Below are 13,232 nucleotides of genomic sequence, written 5' to 3'. Positions count from 1 at the left end.
AAACCCAGATTCTCTCAATGTTTGACAATCAAGTAACCCAAACCCATCCAAAAAAAAAAACACAGTAACCCAAACCCAATGACCTTATCCTTGTCCAAAACTACGCAAACCCAATAACACACATCTACTAGTTCTCCACCAACTTCCAAACCTTGGCTCATAGATTCATATTATAAGTTGTTGCTTACTCTGGTGGGCCAGCAGAATCCGTTGTTGCTGTTATACCATTCCCTTCCAATGGAATAAGGAATAAAAGAACAGCTGCGAATCCATTGCTGGATTTCCATCTCTCCATTACCAAACTTCAATAACAATACTGCACTTGGATATAATATGAGAGATGGTTTTGTGCCAGAGATGTCTTGAACAAACAGAAAGAAGACCAGAGAGATTAAAAAATGGAAACAACTTGCTAGTTCAGGTTTATGTGCATGTGCTTGTGTGTTGTATTTTGGAGAAAAGAGAGAGGATGAAGGAAGATCCCTTGCTTCCTTCTTCATAGATTCATGCAAACTGCAAAGCATATTTTCCCTTTGCTTGCTCACATGTCTCTCCGCATGAGCAAAATTTGAGATAACCGATATCACAGCCTATGCTGCTATTTTTCATTGCAACCAAACACTTATATATGTGAAGCCAGGAAATTCGGACAAAGAATCCGCAACAGTGGTTTTAGACAGCAATGATACTTTTATCAAGCAAAAGAGGTACCTTCGAACCTTATTATTGATGACTTATGGTTTCTTGCCCTCTCCTTTGCCAAAATTTTATTCAACTCAGACACAATAAAACCTCTAATTTCCAGGATACATTTAGTATATATATGCTTGGTTTCTTTCACAAAACGTTGGTTTCTGCTGCTTCTGCATATTATCAATATTGACGGAAACTCGAACAGATTGATGACCACTTTGCTAAAGTGAGATTTTTGGGTCCATAACCAAATAAGCAGGAAGGATCAAGATCACACTAAAGAAAGAAAGCCACCACCTCAACAAGCAGAATCTTTAGGTAGGTATATGCAGCTAGACTTGCAATATTGTGAAAACTATTCTTTTATTTATGGCTTAGTTGAAAACAGAATGCTCTGTTCTGTTCTGTTTTGTTATGCGGTTGATCTATGGAACAAAGAGAACTAAAGGCATAAGAATGCTCAAGAAACTCCCACTGACTATTTTTTGTAGATAACAAGGGGCAACACTGGTTCCCAAGGCAGTGTGGGGAAAATGAGTCATTATTCTGATGCACAAGATATCGAGTTTTCAACTGCAGTTGCAGCAGCTGCATTTGCTATTCACTCCAATGAAGAAGCTAGATTACAGTATCAAAAAGGGATGAAGGAAAGCCTTCAGATCTCAAGGACGAAGACTTTGCGGGATGCCATGGCCGGGCGGCCAAGTTCTGGTGAAGTGAATAGGCGATTATCAAACAAAGAAGCAAAGAATGCTGGTACCTGACTGCATATATTATTTTTTTCATAATAAAATTAAAATGTTTTTGAGTACTCACAGGTTATATACTTAATAGGTGAAGCTTCAATGAGAAAGCCAATGGGGCAGGATCAAAGAACATTGGAGAGTGCTTTTACATCTAGGTATCCGAATCGCGCATCCTCTACAAGGCCTTCAACTCCTGCAGATGGATACCAAAACCGAAGGGAAAGTTCAACACGACATAATACTCTGGAAACTGAAGCAGATGCTTGGGAAAAAGCTCAGATTAAGAAGATCCAGAGGCGGTAAAAACCAATTTTTGGGTGGTTCTGTTCTTAAAATCTTTATATAAAAAATAGTCATTGTTGAAAGCTTGCTTAAATGCTGCTTAAATTTCTAAGGAACACTTCAGTTTCTTCCTTTTGAAATGGTAAATTATCATTTTCAGGTATGAGAAAGTGAAATCTGCAATTCTTGCTTGGGAAAATGAGAAGAAGATGCAAGCAAAAATTAAGATGGAGAAGAGAAAGGTACAGTTTAACAATCATTGTTTTTTAATTTAAGTTTGTGAACACCAATGATGAAGATCACCCCTCAATGAGTTGTTGAAATTGCAGAGTGAATTGGAGCAGAGAAGAGCAAGCAACATGCAACATTACCAAATCAAGCAAACAAGAATTGACCAGATAGCAGGAGGAGCAAGGGCACAAATGGAAGAGAAAAGAAGAAATGAAGAGTCCAAGGTGAGAGAAAAGGTTAAAAGGATTAGAGCAAAAGGCAAAGTTCCTGTTAAATGTTTCTGCTTCACTTGCTACTAGGAAGGGAATCACTTGGACTTGAGAAACTTTGTCTTGGAGCAATGAAGCTGTCACTGGATCTTCTGCTGATTAAATCTGTATATTAACTATATTATGGCTTCCTAACAGTATATCCTAACTTACTTTAATTTGTAAATGATGTATAAAGATTTCGGATCATGAAAGTTCGAAAATTGTGTGTTGTATATGTTTATCCAATAAAACTATAGCCAGTCAAGAAAAATATTACAAAAATTTGGCCCTTTGATTTCATGAGGACTTGATACAAAAGATTCTGCAGGCACAGAGAATTGCATGCTGAGGTACTTCTTTGCACTTGATGTCTCTCTAAGCAGATATTCTTAACCTAATATCAACCCTTAAGCTGATACTGCCTCGCATACGTTCAAAATTCTTATTTGTTACAACTTTGCCACTATAATATAATAAAGTATTGAAATGGATATGAACAACTTTTCATTTGACGTCCCTCTAAGCAGACGTTGATTTGGATATTTAGATGGGACATTTTATACGTTCCTCATTTTGAGGGCAAGGACTCAACAGCTGGGCCATTATGCTGGATGAAATTACCTTCATAACAAGATAGCTGCATCCACCAAAAATGACATTGTTTCCAAACTGCTACCTCTTCCTCTAGCACCCCACCCCTATCAGATGCACACATCTTGTCCTCGTACTTTGGACAAAATAAATTATTAACCTTGCTAATCTTGTAGTTATTAACCTAAATTAGTTATGTACTTGGAAAACCTAACACGGCAATCTTGTCCGGAAAGCATTTCAACATTGGCTTCAACTAGTATATCTATGCATCAGATTTATGAAGGCATTTACTCTAGATTGACATAGAAGATAAGTCAATGTAAAACAGGATATATTAAGCTATTATTTTGAAACATGGATGCATATACAGCCAAATTGTTTGCTGGAAGATGATGGAAAAGGAGAAATAAAGGTAACCAAAGTCGCATGAGAGGGAAGGCTATCAATTTAGACCACAAAAGTATGGTTAAGCATGACTTTAAGTGGACCTGAAGGTGTGGTTGGTTCCCGCCAAAATCACCATCACAAGGCAAGGTCTAAACTCTAGAATCACTAATGTCTGCCAGTAGAGCTTAGAGCTTCATAAAGTACAAGAAAAATAGGAGAAATTGTTCCTGAAGATGGAGCACAGTGGCCCCAGCTGTCAAGGTTATGTTGGACAAAAAACAAAGAATGGCCTCTATTTTTCAAGCTAATCAATCATCTAGCTAGGCTAGCTACTAGAAAGGACATAACACTTGTGTGTTTAGACTATCTGAGTATTACATACATATACATAATATATATATATATATAGGGAGCTTCTCCAATGCGAACTCCAATGCGAACTTGTGTTTTAACCGTTGGATGACTTGTGTGCTTTATTTTCTTTCTTTTCGCTCTTCATCCAACAGTTAAAACACAAGTTCGCATTGGAGTTCGCATCTTGGAGTTCGCATTGGAGAAGCTCCCTATATATATATAGGGTTTAGGAGAAGCTCCCTATATATATATATATATATGTGTGTGTGTCACATGTGTATAAAATCGTCCAAAAGTCATACTTGGTCTCAAGTTGCAGCAAAAGATAGAGATAGATAGAGAGGGAGGGAGAGAAAGAGAGATTTTCAATTTCAAACCAAACTCTATCTGTCAAATTTAATGTTTTCATAACTTGCATAATATGATTTGAATCCACTAGACGTGTGGTTGTCTTGAAGGGCACCGTGATGTGCAGATTGCCCACTTACCGGGGCCAAGATCATTAGGGCAAACTATTTTCACAAAACCAATTTCCCAATGTGACCAACTTTTTATCATTGCTTCTCAAAAACTCGAACATTAGTTCGAAAATCATGATCGAGTTATAAAATTTTGAACATTAGTTTTCGGAAAATGCATTTAACATTTGTTAATCTCTCAAGGATGACATGAAGATCCTTTGAAATATATATTGGTCCAGGGAAAGGGAAACGGTGGAGCCAAAGCATATCCGATTCCTCTCAGGCTTCTTTTGGCTACCACATGTTTTGTGTAAAATCTCCATCACAGCAAATGTGAGTGTGACGCCAAAAAAAGGGACCAGAAGACGATGAAATAAGAGAGACTAGTTGCTATTGTCCAAACTCAATCTCAAACTCATCCATTTTCTTCCTTTTTTTAAGAGAGATCTAGAATTATCAATGAGTGAGTGTAGACTGTAGAGTTACAAAATTGGAAGAATATTCAAAGGCACCCCCTAGACAAGAACAAGTCGAAGGAGAAGAGAGAAACAGATCCTCTCACGTGCACATGCAGCAGAACCACCCCAACACCAGTCGTCTTGTCCCCTTGTAAGCACCATCCTTCTTCATATTAACTATATGGGGTTTTCTCTTTCTTAATTTCTGCTTTTTATATGGAGTTTTGATCAACGTGCATGGTAGATAGAATATAATTAACCCAACTGTGTGTGTTTTTATTCCCTTTGATTTTCTCCACCATGCTAATTTTGTTTGTCTTTTTTTTTTCTTTCTTTTTCAATGCCATTTACATCGTTACAAGTCACAACACTTACATGCTTCTTCAATGTTCTACAAAACCCACTTCCATTGTTCTGTGCTCTATTTATCAATCTTCCTTTTACTTGCGCATAATTTACAAAAATGCTTGAAAGTACAGGTCCAACTATGACGTTACAGAGCTAAAATTGGAAAACGGCCAATTGGCCATGCATGGCCTTGGTGGGCTTCTTCCCACATCCCAAGCGAAGCACACATGGGGCAGGGCTTTTGACACACTAGAATCCGTGGTTCATCAAGCTACTCACCACAGACGCGAACCAAACTTGATCCACAATGGCCAGACCCCGGCCAACATAAGCTCAATGGTTGCATCCTCCGGCCGAACATGGACTGACAACGGAGGCCAGGTACCGTTGGCAGAGGGGTGGATGAGGAAACGTACTCGATCTGACTCCGATTACCATGGAAACAATTTTAGCGGTAGTACTACTAGCATTCATGAAGAGCATGCAGATCCCAGCACTTGTGCTAGTCCTAGTCCTAGTGCTAGTGCTAAATTGTGCAGGGACAATGAAAAAACTATGACTACATGGGCTTCGTTTGAGTCTCTTCCCAGCTTGAAGAGTACCAAAAGCCCTGATGAGGATTCAGCCTCTCACGGCGGATTGGTAATATATATTTTTTAATCAACTCTTATTTTACATAATGTTACATGCATCGTATTTACTTGTCATATATGTGACAAATTGTAATTTTCATTTAACAGGAAAACCAAGATGATGGCCAAGAGACCACCAAAGATGGTGAATCAGGCCGTTCACGCTCCACAAGACCAAAGCGTGCTGCTGCTGTTCATAATCAGTCAGAGCGGGTAACAATTTAATTTTGGTCACCCAAAAAGGAAAAGAATGCATTTTGTCTGATAATCAATCCAAAAAAAATTTCTAATATGAATAAGGAAGGACTATAACTAATCCAAAAAAATTCCAACGGTGTGATGATGTTGTAGAAACGAAGAGACCGGATCAATCAGAAGATGAAAGCTCTGCAAAGGTTGGTGCCAAATGCAAGTAAGGTGAGAAATTTTGACAAGTGCTTAGGATCATAATTTGTTTGGGAACTATTCTGTGTCATCCTTGGCAAACATTAATTTTTTTCCACTTGGTATATTAATTACAGACTGATAAGGCTTCAATGCTTGATGAGGTGATCAAATACTTGGAACAACTTCAAGCTCAAGTCCAAATGATGAGCAGTGTGAGAAATATGCCTCACATGAATATGAATATGAATATGATGATGCCCCTAGGAATGCAGCAGCAGCAGCATCTTCATCAAATGTCATTCTTAGCACATATGGGCATGGGTGGTAATGTTGGTCCTCTTGGGCTAGGAATGGGAATGGGAATGGGAATTGGAATTATTGACATGAGCAACAATATGGCACGCATGGCTGCTCATGCTCATCATCAATCTCTTCGCTCGCTGATTCCTCATCCTACTCCGGTTGTGGCGGCAGCTCCTACTTTCATTCCACCCTTTATGGTACCCCCATTGATGCCACGACACCCTCCTTCTCAAGCAAAGCCTGACCCTGCTTGCACCAATGCTTCAGACCGTTTGCCTGATCCATATGGTGCCCTTCTAGCACAAGTATGTTTTGCACAAAAATATATGGGTTTGGGCAACACCTACTACGAAAAATGACTGCTAAATAATAGCCTAAATATGTGAGCAATTTATATATGGATATCATTAGAGAATCCCTCTGAGAAGAAGCAATGCTACCAAAGTTAATTTTCAAAAAATTAAAATGACCCTTTTCACCAAAGTTAATTTGTCTCGTTAAAAGATGGCAGGAAGTTCTTTTTTATTTTTTTTGGGTGAGTTTCTTTGAGCTGACTTAATATCAATTGATTTGCAGCAATCAATGAATATGGACCTGTTCAATAGGATGGCAGCACTATATAACCAACAAGTCAATCAAACAACAGCGGCAACAAGCAGCCCATCACAGTCAAACCATGTGCAAGGGAACTAATTAGAGGAACTTGCCCAACTTAGAAGACGAATATTGGAAGCACAAGAAGTTCTAAAAGAAAAACTTCAACGATTGCCTATCTGGCCTAGTTGATGGTGAAATGTGACTTTGATCATTATCTATATTAATTACTAAGCTACGCCTTCAAGACATCAATCTAATAAAATGTATGTGCCATTTCTGATCTGAGTTTTGAACCATAGCAATTAATTTGATCTCAAGACATCAATGTACTTATATAATGGTGCCTCATCAATTCAAATTGCCATCGTAATAACAAAATTAATCTCAGTATGACAATAGAAAATTATAAAACGATAATACACAGCTCTTTCAGCACACTGATAGGCAGCAATACACACGAGAAAAACGTTTCATATTCTCAGAGAGCCTTCTCATCTTGATTTAGTTTCTCTTTATCACAAATTCCTGTGACTTCAATACCATGTGACCTCCAAAACTACAGTGTTCTTGTTTTTCTTTTCACTCTTTTTCTATAAATATTTTCAAATATGTACAAAATAGCTATATGTATTTTGTAAATCAGCATGCATCTTCCACTGTCGAGGGTCTGGTATCCTGAAGTGAGATCACAGTCTCAAAAGCACCAACCAAGGCCTTGACTTTACTCTTCCTCGATTCAACAAGCCTACTGGCAGTCTCTTCAATCACATTATTGAACAATTTCTGGACATCCTTCCTTCCCTTCACATCTTGGTGTCTCAACACAACTTTCTCAGGACTAGTGTCAATACCATTCAACATGCCAGCACTACCATATTTTCTCCTGAAGCTCATCCTACGGGAACCTTCCAAATCTCGTTCTTGCTTTTTCATAACAACTTTCTTACATTTGATTTTAGCACCATTTGACTGACTGTCATCAACCTCCTTCCTCCCAGTGCTTCCCTTTTCGGTACCAGCATCATTTGACTCACTGTCATCAACTTCCTTCCGCCCAATGCTTCCCCTTTTGATACCAGCACCATTAGACTGACTATCATCAACTTTCTCCCTACCAATGGTTCCCCTTCTAATACCAGTGCCATTTGACTGATTGTCATTAACTTCCTTCCTCCCATTGATTTCCCCTTTGATACCACTTCTTCTGTTTTGGGTGTCCCTCACCAATCTTACTCTCCTGAATTTGAGTCTCCTTGGAGTATTGTTCTCGGGCTTGAGGTCAACCACCCTTCCTCTCCTGAATTTTAGCTTTCGGGCTAGGCTGTTTTGACTGTCAGAGCTAAGTACTCCAGACCTTCGAGGCCTAGTCTTGCGCTCCGCCTTTAAATTTACTATTTGATTATCAGTATTCATTGTATTGTGTTGAGAGGTGGCACCACTTTCTTTTTTATGAGTCGACTGAGATGGGGAGATGGACATGGATGATGATGCGGGTGATGAAGAAGATAAAGATGCTAGAGTACTACGTCTCAACCCTTTTTTATCGGGGCATAGAGGAGCAGGTGAACGGCCATAACCTCCATTTGCAGTACGTTTCAGTTTTGTCTTCTCAGAGGATGGAGGTGATCGAGTGCTACCAATTGCTTTCCTTGCTTGCTTCAAGCTTTTGACTTTCAAGGGTGAGGGTGATAATAACTTAGGCGCATTATTGCCATTTGGTGTTGGTTCCACAGTACTATTCTCAGTATTTGATTCAATGACGTACGGTATCTTTTCTGGCATGTCCTTATTGCAGGATCCTTCAGGCTCAACTTCTCTGGGATTGTTTTGATCTTTCAGATGAGACGACCCTTTGACTTTCTCACAGCTTCCAGTATTCACATTGGAGACTCTCTTGACCGGGTGCTTGGAAGTCAAAGAAACAATTTCAGGCCCCAACATCTTTTTCTCAACCAATACAGAAGTCCTCAGGGTTCTGCTGCTGATTTTTCTATTTCCTCTGCTGCTTGAACCTTCTAGTATTTCCTTGACTTTTCTGCTTCCACTCTTTCCTTGATTATGTGAACCCTTTCCTGGGAGAGAAGATGGCTCTAGTTGCTCAGGCTTCACCCTTGAAAGGGAACCTTCCGTACAAGCATCAATTTCCTTAATGTAGGTTGAAACTTTTTTTGAATAAACTTTTTCTTTCTTTTTCAATGGTAAAACTCTTTTTTTGGTGACAACAGAATGATCAAGTTTCAGGGTTTCTGTATCTGGAGAAGGCTTAGGACTGATTGTGGATATCCCCTTCGAATTACTCAGGCTTAGTACTGATCCTGGGAGAGAAGATGGTTCTAATTGCTCAGCCTTCAACTTCGAATCTATGGAATCTTCTGAAGAAACTTCTATATCCTTAAAGGAAGATGAAACTCTTTTCTCTGCGACAACAGACGTCTGTATCTCCGAATCTGGAGATGACTTAGGATTGATTGTCGCTATCCCCTCCAAATTGTTCAGGCTTAGGACAGATCCTGGGAGAGAAGATGGCTCTAATTGATAGGCCTTCACCTTCGAATCAACCAAATCTTCTGTACAGACATCTATTTCCTTGGGAGACGAAACTTTCTTTGAAGAAATAATTTCTTTCTTTGTCAATGATAAAACTTTTTTCTCTGTGACAACAGAATTATTAAGTTTCCGGGTTCCAGAATCTGGATAAGACTTACGAGGAGTTGTGGATATCACCTTTTTCTCTGTGACAACTGAATAGTCAAGTTTCTGTGTGTCGGAATCTAGAGAAGGCTTTGGACTGGTTGTGGGCATCTTTTTCCTCTCTGAGTCTGCTGAATTAGTTGCTTTGAGATTCTGGCCTGCAATTCCAGTTGCTGTATCCGATTTTGGCATTGCAGTGGGTGCATTTTCTTGAGAAGGATTTCTCACTCCATATTTGCAATAATCATGGCAGGAACCTGTTCGAGCTCTGAGATAACGGGATTGAATCTTTACACCAATGTTCGGATGATTTTTTCTTATATTATCACCATTGGGCTCTGTTTCCAGTGGGATCACTAAGAGGTAGTTCCTTCTGATTTCACCACCTTTGGGCTCCATTTCCTGTGAGATCAATGGGATAGAGTTCCTTCTGATACCACTGCCATTGGGTTCAATTTCCTGTGGGATCACTGCAACAGAGCTCCTGCTAGCATCACCACCATTAGATTCCATTCCCTGTGGGATCATGGAGATAGAATTCCTGATGATATCATCAGGTGGATCTGCACTCTCGATAGAGTTCATTCTGACATCACCACCCTTAGTCTCCATTTCCTGTGGGATCGCTGGGATATAGTTCCGTTTGATATCACTGCCACTGGGTTTTATTTCTTGTGGGATCCCTGCAATAGAGTTCCTATCATCACCATTGGATTCCATTTCCTGTGGGATCACTGGGATAGAGTTCCTTTTTATATCAGGAGGAGGATCTACTTTCCTGATGGAGCTCCTTTTGCTATCACCACCACCATTGGCTTCTATTTCCTGTGGAATCACTAGGTTAGAGTCCCCTCTGACATTACCACCCTTGGGCACCAATTCCTGTGGGATCTCTGGGATAGAATTCCTTCTGATATCACCGACATTGGAATTTGTTTCCTGAGGGATCACTGAGATAGAGTTCCTTCTGACATCACCATCATTGGGCTCCAGTTCCTGTGGGATTACTGGGATAGAGTTCCTTCTTGCCTTGTCACCATTGAGGTCTAGGCCTTGTAGGATCACTGGGATACCAACGTTCTCTACTTCCATTATGAAGATGACAAAGCAAACGCACAACCCTGTAGAAAATTAAGATTTCCCCACAAAGAGAAAGTGAGAGATTATGCAAAAGCAACACTCATTTCCTAAATGAAATTTTTATCCCTTATTTTTATATGTTTCAAGTAAAAGAACAAAACGAAGCAAAGTGCTCACCAAGAATCTGATGTAACTGTAATGTAGTGAAAATCTTGAGGCCTCAAAACTTCACAAGGCTGTTATGCTGCATTCAACATGAATGAAAACATTCACTCACAATAGCTCCAGAAAAAAATAATGATGATTTTATATTACATCATGAACAGAAAAATGAAAGCTAGCTAAAACTGAAGATCGGATTGTTATTGAATGAAATGATCAACAGTTTTGGAAATGTACATTTAACCCTATACATCTAAAAGTAAATGATGGGCCTTTTAACATTTACTGGACCTATTCCTTTCTTTCTTTCCCCCATCTTGGATTAGGGTTTTATCCTTTTTAGCACACATAAGAACTTGTCACTGCAACTTCACCTAAGAATTTGCCAAACACAAGACAATTAAGCATTCAACCTCGTAATTCAGATGGTATTCCCTTCAGATACCATGCATCAACTTGTGGCATTACACGGTCAATGCACAAGTACACACAAACTCTATGTATGTAAAACAGTAGCTGCTACTTGCTAGGATCAAAGCAGCAGGCATGCACACTCTCTCATGCATGTATGAGAAGATTAATTCCACTTTCAAGGCTCAAAAAAAATTTACAAACTTTATGCAAACATTTTGAAAGATCTTAAATCAACCTATTGATTGGTAAACAAAACAAACGCACCATCTGACAGCTAAAACAGGAGAAAGGTCGACATACCATGATAGGTCTCCTCCAAGAATTAGTCTCAGTTATTGAGCTCTTTGTTCAAAACCTGACAGATCATACAAAAGTTATAATCATGATAGATGCAAAAACACCTATTTTCTGCACTTACAAACACCAATAACAAAACAAGACAATGTATCGCCAAAATCAGCAAACTATCAAAATCATAAACTTGCAATTCCCTCAATCAACAATTGAGAAAAAATTATCCGCTTACACGTCCAAATGGCCTAAGAGAATCCTCTAAAATCTTTGTTTACCAATCATAATGGTAAAGAGCAACCAATTTGAAATTTGATTGTTAAGAATGGAAAAAAAAAAAGGAAAAGAGAACAAATTTCTCATCATCTATCATGCGTCTTAAGGATCAACCCATTAGCAAGCTGCCAAGGAAATGCTCATTTTGGCAAAACAGGGACTAGCCCATTTGCAGTTTTCACACAAAATATTCATTTTACACAAAAACAAATAGAAAGATCCTTCTTTCATATTAACCTTGGAATTATAACCATAAAATAGACAAACCCCATTTGCAATTCATCAAGAAAAAGCTCATTCTGGGCAGAAACAAAATCCAAAACACTGAAAAGAGCATCAAGATCATACCTTTTTCTTGTGTCTCTTCCTACCCTTCTCATCAAGGTAGCATGAGAACTTGAGAAGAGAAGACCCCAGAAGGGGCTGTGTGAAATTGGTTGCCTTAGAAAGAGTGGTGATTTTTTCGTAATTGTGTTTGACTGGCTCTTTGAGGATGAGAATGCGCGTTTGTTTTTGTTGCAACCAAAATAAAGCCTTCCCAAAATGAACGAAAGAAAGTTGAAAAAAATACATTTTGAAAAAGAAATAAGTAAAAAAAAAACCATCTTTTGCCTTTTGCTGGCGGGTGGCCTTTCTTTTGGTGGGAAGATCAGAAGTGGAGGAGAGAGAAACTTCTAGAAAGAGAAAATCATGGAAAGTGAGGGCGGCTCCCATCCCATCCCTAAAAAGGAACGTTCTTTATCCGGAAACACTTTATCCGCCGGGAGTGATGATTAGGTTACCTGACTGTGAGTCTGCGTTTGACGACAAACACTCGCGAGCGACCATAATTCTCTCCTATTTTTAGTTTTTTTTTTCTTTCTTCATGAAGTGTTTTTCTTTTCTTATCGAAAAAATTAGTTGTTTTTTATTTAACTTGAAGGTGTAAAATTAAATATAATTTTATTTCGATTATTTTTCTAAAAAATAGTTTTCATCCACCAACTAATGATATTTATTGGTGGGTTTGGTAAACTAATTATGAAGAACAATATAACTTAAAACTTGGAATTGATTTTTAATTATTGGATCCCTAGCGGCCCTGTGCAATAATCCTCTGTCTGTCTGTCAATCAAGTGCTAACATCAGGAACAAATAATAATTAAGGGCGAATATGAAATTTGATCTACAAAAAACCATGGAGAATGACCCTCCAACTAGTCATAATTACAGTCCTTTAAAGAAGCATGAATCAACTTTTAAAATGCCTATTGGATTTGGGTTTGATCGTCTCTTACAAGTACTGGTAGTAGTAAGATGGTTAGCTTTTTAAAATAATAAATAAATAAATACAATTTTGTAAAAATTAAAAAAAAACTTGAGGCTTGAGCAAATATTTGGGTATAAAGAGGCCCAAAAATGTAGCATTGGACTTTTAAAATGTACATAGTTTAGGCCTTTTGTAAAGATCTAGCGCAATTGAATCCAGTTGATTTGGGTTCACTATCAGAATTTGGTCCAAATCAAATACACAAATATATAGGAGGCAATTCCAAGCCCAAGCCTGCCTTGGTTTTAGACCAAAAGAAGAAAAACCCTGCCTTGGTGGATGAGT

General features: G+C 38.6%; 3 protein-coding genes across 6 annotated transcripts; 2 read left to right on the top strand and 1 right to left on the bottom strand.

The window, feature by feature from the left end:
- The first annotated feature begins 307 nt into the window (after positions 1-307).
- Positions 308-2,299, top strand: LOC110762376 (uncharacterized). Of its 3 annotated transcripts, none has more exons than XM_088253122.1 (6): positions 308-707; positions 953-1,011; positions 1,185-1,449; positions 1,528-1,738; positions 1,882-1,963; positions 2,051-2,299. In XM_088253122.1, the coding sequence occupies exons 3-6, from the start codon at positions 1,227-1,229 to the stop codon at positions 2,249-2,251; spliced, it is 717 nt and encodes a 238-aa protein (XP_088109248.1). In that variant the 5' UTR covers positions 308-707; positions 953-1,011; positions 1,185-1,226; the 3' UTR covers positions 2,252-2,299. The 3 variants fall into 3 exon arrangements, with proteins under 3 accessions (XP_088109248.1, XP_021820703.2, XP_088109247.1); XM_021965011.2 differs by having other exon boundaries at positions 899-1,011; XM_088253121.1 differs by having other exon boundaries at positions 806-1,011.
- Positions 2,300-4,202: 1,903 nt separating this feature from the next.
- Positions 4,203-7,004, top strand: LOC110762411 (transcription factor PIF7-like). Its single transcript, XM_088253388.1, has 6 exons — positions 4,203-4,608; positions 4,937-5,447; positions 5,546-5,650; positions 5,789-5,854; positions 5,959-6,432; positions 6,704-7,004. The coding sequence occupies exons 1-6, from the start codon at positions 4,568-4,570 to the stop codon at positions 6,818-6,820; spliced, it is 1,314 nt and encodes a 437-aa protein (XP_088109514.1). The 5' UTR covers positions 4,203-4,567; the 3' UTR covers positions 6,821-7,004.
- A 58-nt stretch (positions 7,005-7,062) lies between these two features.
- Positions 7,063-12,328, bottom strand: LOC110762330 (uncharacterized). Of its 2 annotated transcripts, XM_021964945.2 has the most exons (4): positions 11,987-12,328; positions 11,372-11,426; positions 10,673-10,739; positions 7,063-10,536 (listed from the first exon to the last, which is right to left on the bottom strand). In XM_021964945.2, the coding sequence occupies exon 4, from the start codon at positions 10,505-10,507 to the stop codon at positions 7,364-7,366; it is 3,144 nt and encodes a 1,047-aa protein (XP_021820637.2). In that variant the 5' UTR covers positions 10,508-10,536; positions 10,673-10,739; positions 11,372-11,426; positions 11,987-12,328; the 3' UTR covers positions 7,063-7,363. The 2 variants fall into 2 exon arrangements, with proteins under 2 accessions (XP_021820637.2, XP_088109513.1); XM_088253387.1 differs by lacking the exon at positions 10,673-10,739.
- Positions 12,329-13,232: the final 904 nt, after the last annotated feature.

The sequence above is a fragment of the Prunus avium genome, chromosome 5, assembly GCF_965620075.1.
Source record: "Prunus avium chromosome 5, drPruAviu1.hap1.1, whole genome shotgun sequence".
Taxonomy (NCBI): Eukaryota; Viridiplantae; Streptophyta; class Magnoliopsida; order Rosales; family Rosaceae; genus Prunus; species Prunus avium.
Note: the sequence above shows the minus strand (reverse complement) of the source record. Positions and strands in the feature narration are given on the sequence as shown.